Source organism: Cryptomeria japonica, chromosome 9 (assembly GCF_030272615.1).
Source record: "Cryptomeria japonica chromosome 9, Sugi_1.0, whole genome shotgun sequence".
Taxonomy (NCBI): domain Eukaryota; kingdom Viridiplantae; phylum Streptophyta; class Pinopsida; order Cupressales; family Cupressaceae; genus Cryptomeria; species Cryptomeria japonica.
Window position 1 is genome coordinate 679,035,673 of NC_081413.1, and position 8,043 is coordinate 679,043,715.

General features: G+C 36.8%; 1 protein-coding gene across 1 annotated transcript in view; it reads left to right on the plus strand.

The window, feature by feature from the left end:
• The window catches only part of LOC131073995 (binding partner of ACD11 1), a 55,864-nt gene extending 48,929 nt beyond the window's left edge, over positions 1 to 6,935 (plus strand). Inside the window, exon 4 of the mRNA XM_058010546.2 lies at positions 6,241 to 6,935. Within this exon, the coding sequence (XP_057866529.2) occupies positions 6,241 to 6,675 (435 nt within the window). The 3' untranslated portion in view covers positions 6,676 to 6,935. The remainder of the gene's footprint in view (positions 1 to 6,240) is intronic.
• Positions 6,936 to 8,043: the final 1,108 nt, after the last annotated feature.

Consider the following 8,043-nt stretch of genomic DNA (forward strand, 5'->3'; position numbering starts at 1 on the left):
ACTTCCACAAACACTTATTATTTGATTAGCAACACTATCGCCCCTAGCATTCAATCAAATCTTAGATAATTTAGATTATAAACTACTGTTTATGCATCACCAATATCATTGCATGTTGAACAGAAAATGACAGAAGTAACTTCTGATTTTCTTATTATAATGAACAAAAAATAACAAATGAAGTCTGATCTGTATTCTAGTACATGAATGGCTGTATTACATTCAAATAGCTCTACAATATTAGTAACTACAATAGAAAATTCATACCAACATCAATATTGAATCAATACAGGATGAGGCATTGAGGGTCAAGCAACATGCATGAAAGGATGGAGAAGTTTGACAAATACAACAGTCAGGTGGGTGACAAATGAAAGGCTTGATGGGATAGAGAGGTTCAAAATTTCAACAAGAAGAAAAGAAGTTGGAAGCAAAAACATGCTCAAGAAGGGAAAATAAACAACATATGGAAATAGGGAAGACCCAAGAACAGACCTAATATGTATAGACTTAGATTGACCCAAAAATGGGACATGACATAGAGGCAGTATGGTGTGACATGATCCTAATAAATGCACACCATGGGTTGTTGGGAAGGCCACATTAGCATAAAAAATGCACAACATATTATGGGTGCAAGAACCTTTTTACCATCAGGGATGACGGGAAGAAGTTTGAGTAACTTCTCATGAAGGATGAGGAAGAGTCCGCATAGAAGGGCAAGGTGGTACTATTGTTAGAAAAATGAGTTTATCAAGGAGGTGGGAAGCTTCAGGATTGTTGTGCTATTCATCAAGCCCTCACATGGGAGGAAAAGGAATTATGCAGCTTTGAGGAGCCTAAACATAAATACTAGATTGATTGTTGTTGATGCACAACATCTCACACTATATGGATTTGATTCTAGGTTCCAAATTGCCAAATAAAGCACCACAAAGAATGAGTCCTAACATGACTCCACAATTGAATTAATAGATTGAATAAGTGCTATAATGAGGTGTGATTAGAGAAAGCCTAAGTCCTTGTGTAGTTCTCACAATACTTGTGTAGAAGAAAGATGCATAATGGTGAATGGAGCATAACTTTGGTGCAATCCATAAGATTACCATCAAGTATAGGTTTCCATGTACAAGAATGACCTAATGGATTGCTTGAGGGCAATATGTCACTTTTCCAAGATAAATCTCAAGAGTAGATGATTTTAGATCAAGATCCAAGAGGGAGATGAATGGAAGATTGTATTCAAAACAAATAAAGGCTTGTATGTATAGATGTTGATGCCATTCGGGTCGGTGAATGATCATAGGTTGACGAGTGAGGTTCTAAGCTATTTCTTTGTAATTTTTTGGTTGTCTATCTTGATGACATTCTGTGTTTGACAAGACAAGGGAGGATCATCTTGTGCAATTATCATAGGTTTTCATGAAGCCGAGAAAAAAAGGCCTATGTATCAGCTTAAAGAAATGCAGCTTCATGAGGGAGGAGTTAACATAGGGTTTGTCATATCTCATGATGGATTGCTTGTGGATCTTGAGGAGGTTTGCACAATCATTTAGTGGTCAAAAGCAATAAGTACAACAAAGGACAGAAGTTTTTATGGTTTGGTGATACTCTATTGCAAATTCATCAATAACTTTAGTCGCATTTGTGCATCCTCAATGCATTGCATGTGGAAGGGTGGGTTTGAGTGGGAGTTGTTGTCAATATTTTTGTACTATTGAAGAAGGAAATGGTAGACGATCTCATGTTAGCACTCCTAAACTTTGGAAAAATGTTCCAAGGTTACTATGAAGCAGAATGATGGTGCTTTGTTGAGTTAGTAGGGCAGATCAATCATGTATTTAGTGAGAAATTGAATAAGGCTAGGCAATGTTATTCTATCTATGACCAAAAAATTTATGCCATGGTGTATGTAGGATTTGCACAAGTGGAGACATTACTTGATGCTGAAGGAGTTTGTGTTGTACACGATTGTTGGCATAAACAAGGTATATTACCTAATTGGTTTATCTCTTAGGTTCTATTCACATTAGTTTACCTAAGTTTAATTAAGCTATTTGTAGGCACTCAAATTTGACAATTAATTAATTAATTATATCTCTCTATATTCTTTTAAAGGTTAATTAATTTGACCTTAGCCCTCATTCATAAATTCTTCCAAAACCCATTGATTAATTAATTTAACCCCACTTTAATCCCCATTAGCCTTTTTCTTTAATTTAAATTCCTCTAAAATTACCATCATCTGCCATGTGTCACGTGAAAGCTTGCATATTCTTCCAATAATCCTTCATCCCATTTTCCATAAAACCACTAAGGACAAATGTCACCTTTCAGTTTGACAATGTATGCGGCCACCTCCCTCTTAATAAAATCCAATTTTTAAATTCCCACCTCCCTTAACAAGGCAAACGTCAAAACTTGCCTCTTTTGGAAAGCCAACTACATTCTTCCTCCTTTATTCTCCAATCTCCATCATTTAGCTACCCTATCCCATGAAACCCTCTAGTGACACTTATTCTCTTGGTCTCGCTTGAGAGCACCATCCTTTGTGGGTCATTGATCTTGTGGCAAGATCTCAACAGTCCACTCATCTCATCATGAATCTATAAATCCAAGCCCTCACCCTTCAATATCATCAAGTGTTTCTATTCTTTTGTGTTAGTTTGTTATTGTGAAGTTGAACCTTCAATCTTACCAAGGTTATCCTAAAATTTCCATTGAGCAATCCACATTGATATCACTTTATACAAGAGCAAATCCTTTGGAGTTTTTGGTGCACTCCATTGCAAGCTTTATCCAAGAAGTTATGAAGGTTTTGCAGTATTACAGTATTGCTTATGCTTTATCTTTTCTATTTATTTTACCTCATTTATTTTATTGTCTTCACTATTATAAGGGCATGATCACTTTATGTCTCAAGTCATAAGATTAAGAAACATGTCATACTCTTATGTTGTCTTATGTCTCACCTTGGCCTATATAACCAAGGGATTCTCATTGTATTATCAATCAATAATATCATGTACACATTGTACATTTGCATTCTCGTTTGATAGAATATAATTATTCTCATGTTTTGCCTCTTGTGCTTTCATTGAAGCTCCTAGATCTTGGGTGGCTACTTCCATAGCCAAATATTGAATGGTATAGAGCATTTTATACCCACTTACATGGAATTAGAGCTTGTGGAATTGCTTCTCGCTAGTCGTTTTGAATGATTCAAGTTGCAAATCTTGGTTGGTCTTGAAAAGCTGAGCATTCTCTTCGCTTGCATCAGATTTTTCATTTTGGAGCATGTTGATGCAAATATGAGCTCACCATTGAGTTCAAACTGTTCATGAAAATCAGTAAAGGCCAAATCTACAAGAGTTTGAAGTTGGAAGAGGGTTGACAAATCTAAAATATAGCTGCATTGCTGGAGCATTTTGGGTCTTAACCCTACCATCACGTTTAGAATGCATAGCAACTTAAAGATTGACTATCAATTTGTCAAATTTGAATACTTTTGCCTTAGAAGACCTTTAGAATATTTTTCACTCCATCCACTGTATAGATCGTACAATTGTTTGTACAACTATATGGTTGGAACATATTTTGCTAGCATAGGTAGGCACTAGTAAATCGATGACAGATTCTGATGACTCTATTTTGATTGTTGAGTAGATAAATTTTTTTCCATTGGCTTTAATTATTGTTGTGCAAATTTCTATCCTGTAAGTTGTACTTGCAATTGCAGGTATTGTAGGATACACGGTACATGTAGGTATCTTGAGGGTGCCATGTAGCATAGGCCCCTTGCTAGGTCCATGACATGGCCTCAAGCTGACACAGGAGTATATTCTAGCAAATACTCCCGATGACAGCTAGTTCCTTCTGATGGCATAAACAACCACTGATTCAGACTGCTAAATCACCCTTCTTTTCTGTAAGTAGTTTCTTGTGAGCAACAAGGTAGTTTTTAACTTTTCTCAGGCAATTTTGTAAGGGATTGTGTAGTTTTAAAAAAATTGACAACAGTTTTCGTATATATCGGCAAAGCAAAGGATATTTTGGCCAGTTTGATTTTCTTGACTGCTGAAGTCATTGGATTTCTCCCTCCCAACTTGCTCCATCACTGTTGGTATTTTAATTTTGACACTTGATCTTGGCATGCCTTGTTCATACTCTTAGTCATATGCTTAAAGGTTTTTAAGGTCCTTTTAATAAACCCCTTCCTGCAGCTTAAAATACTACCATGGCTTTACAAGATGTCACATTTCCTTGAGGTTCACCCTATACATCTCATAGCCAACTTGGAACAAAATCCTATACTTGGCAATAGTTTAATAAATGTTATGGATAACAAACAGATTTCATCCAAACAATAGCAGCATGCCTTGAGCTAAATTAACAGTCATTTACAGCAAGAGTACCTTATTTATGGACTTCTTCTGTTGAGGGGTTGTTGTAGCAGTTCTCATATCCTTCCAAACTCTTGCCTCTTCCTTGCTGCCCGTTTGTGCTCTCAAACTCTTCTCCAATCTGCAACATCCATGCCTTTTCTCCTCTTCTTGTTCCTTCCTAGCTGTGGCCTCTCCACTTTCCCCAAAATCTCGGTCGCTTCTTCCCACACTCTTCCTCTGTATTTTTTTTCTCTACACATATCTCTGTTTTCCTGCCCTAAAATCACCTCAACACCAGCCGCTCATGTTCTGAGGTTTTTATGCTTCTCTAACTGCCTGAAATCATGTTTTATGGAGATCATGGCCCTGTTCTTTCTCTACGTGTTGGTTTTTTTTTTCGCTCCATGAAAATAGATCCTGAAGCTCCCCACGGGACCTTACCCTTAATGGCATGGTCGCTCCTCTACCATGCCCTGCACCATTCCTTGTTAATATCATTTCTTTGTTGACTTTATACCTAGAATATGACTTTGGGTATGAATAAATCAATAAGTGCCCAAAGTGTGGTATTGTGAAATCCCAATATTGTATATGGTTTGAGACAACATTTCCAACAGTGCACTGTGGACAATTTCCCTGCTGCATTTCATTTGGAGCAGCTTGTCCCCTGTTTTTCTGAAGTTGTGTTTGTGATGACAGTTTTGAGGTTGTTCGTCATTTAGGGTTCAAGTTTTTTTTTGTTTTAATATAAATACTTGCTTTGAGATGAACTCCCAATAGTTTTAAAAATATATCTCTTAAAAGCATTATAAAATTCCATAGGCAAATATAGAAAGGAAGCAGAAAACTGTTTAAATGGAAAGGGCAGAATATTATGATTCTCATGTGACAAATAGTTAAATAATTGTGGGCCGTTATATATTTTCACGCTGGTTCCCTTTCTTTGTATTTTGTGCTAATGACCTGCTCTGCTCTTGGCTTGGGGCCTTGGTCTGATATGTGCACTTTTTCTCTATATATCTTTGTTTCATATCCTTCTCTGTTCTCCATTTGATGCTTTGTTGAACGTGTACACATTTACTCTGCTATTATATTATTCTTTGTTTGCTTTTCTTTGCCCGGTTCCTCTCATCTCTGTAGATGGATTTACTTGCCTGCTAAGAAATGTATATTCTTGTCTTTCTTTCTAATAGACATCATGTGCTCTTTTACTATTCTAAGAATAATCAAATTTTAATGGAAAATGATATAGGAATATTGTTTGGTCTTTATATGCAAAAGGAAGCACTGATGTTAATCTTCAGAAGGAAAATCCAGCAGCTACGTGGCCCTTCAAATAACTGTTCCCTGTAAACCTGGTTGTATCAGACAAAATAAATTTGAAAGACAGCCTCTAGTACTGATAAAAGAAGGGAAAATAAATTGATGTTAGCTCAATTTATTTTCCCTTCTTTTATCAGTGCTAGAGGCTGTCTTTCAAATTTCTTGTCTGATACAACCAGATTTGCAGGGAACAGTTATTTGAAGGACGATAAATTGAGCTAACCCTCCCCCCCTCCACACACACACACACACACACAGACAGATACGAAAACATAGTTAGTAGGACACTTCTGGTATAAGGATGGATACACTGCCGGTAATCTTATTGATATACTGCCATGCCTTCTTTGAAAATAATGCCTACCCCTACCCATGTTTCCTGATAACCATGAAAACACAATAATCATAATTACATTGAAAGAAATATGATTCATAATGTCAAACGGTGTAATGATCCTAACATCATTGTTATTGTTAATTGGTTTGAGGTTCTTGAGAATTACAACTTTAACCTCACATAAAGATTTTGCAGGAAAGTAACCTTGCAGTTGCTGGTCGGGCAGTGGCCATGGCAGGGAATGTGGTTACAACAATGCTCTCGAAAGGATACACCTTGAGTAAAGATGCATTAGTGAAAGCCAAAGAGCTGGATGACAAGTATCAAGTCACAGCTACGTCTGCAGCTAAAGCGACATCAATGGGAAAAGATGCATGGACCAAAGCCATAGAATTAGAGGAAAAGTATCAGGTCAGAGCCAATGCTACAGCTAAAGTGACATCTTTAGGAAAAGATGCAATGACCAAAACCAAGGAGTTGGAACCTGTTGTCACAGCTAAAATGGTTTCCTTGGGAAAAAGTGTAGGATCCAAAGTTAGCCCCTATATCTGTGCAGGAGCCTTGTGGATCTCTGAAAATCTTGAAAAGGGTTCCAAAGCTGCTTCTGACTGGGCCACTAAAGGTAAATAAGGAGAAGCAGTAGCAGTAGTATAATTGTTAAAATATAGATAGATAGATACAATAGTGGAACAAAATCCTCAATTGGCAATACATGCCACTTTGTTTTGCACAAGCTTGTAAGTTTTAGAAAACTCAACTTTGGCAGTATTCACAAGGCTACTCTTGAAGAACACAAGCACCTCTGAACAATGTTAGAGGAGGATGCTAACACACAAACCTGGGATATATTATAACTTTATGAATATATAATATTTCATATGTTAAGGGTCTGTGATGGATACTTTATGGTTTAAGCACTTCCAACTTAGCTACCTAGGGAAAATTGTCTCCAAAAATGGTTTCTCTGTCAGTTTATGGAATGGTTGAAGACTTGATACTGATGGTTTTTTTTGTGGATTTTAATTTAACCTGTCAATTAGCACATTTTTAAAATTCTGTCATGACTACTTGTTGGGACTGAATAGCATCATATTTGAGGCAGCTTATCCGTCCTCCGTCGAGTGGCTATTGGAAACTGACATGTCACTTATTTTAAAGAAAGTGCTCAATTATATGCCAAATGATTGCCCTCTAGTGGGCTTAATACCTCCTTGCCTTAATATGTTTGAATTGTGCATGTATATAACAAAGCTGTCAAGGGATGGAGGATAAGTATACTGGTTGGCTCTCTCCTTACAGCTATTTTCTTTACCCCTCAGATTTCATGGGTTTTGACAAACAACAACAGTTATTCAGCTGTACATTGGTTCTTTCCATATAGAAAATTTCCTTACCGTGATCATGATGGATTTGACGAAGGATAGTAGTTATCTAGTATTGCTTTTAGGGTAGGCTACTTTATAGAGATTTGTTATTTTCCATGTGCCAGTTAGGATTGGAATCTAGAACCTACCATGTGCATGTGGGGGTGCTTTTCCACTGTGTTACCTGCCCTCTTTGTAATTATGGTTTTTTCATATGGTCCTCATTAGGGTTTTGGTGTGGCTCATTTCTCCAACACCTTCACATGAGCCACATTTTGTTGTTTGGGGCTCCTAGTTTGGGTATGTTATTTTCTATGGATCAGCTAGGACTCAAACTTAAGACCTCCTTATGCATACTAAGATGCCCTACCACAGAGCTATATGTCTTCTTTGTGCCCGAGTTTTTCTGGTCGACTCCTTATTACAATTAGTCTGTGAATCATTTCTCAAACACGATTTAGTTATAATATAGGCTATAAATAGTAGTTTTACCTTTTGGTGTCATGGTGGGGCTGATTATAAATGTTTAAAGAATCTGTTTATGTTGATGTGATGCACATTAAACTAAATAAATAATAATATGTTATGTCTATAAGTTGTTTCTATATTTTCTATGTTGAAAGCAGCTATTGCT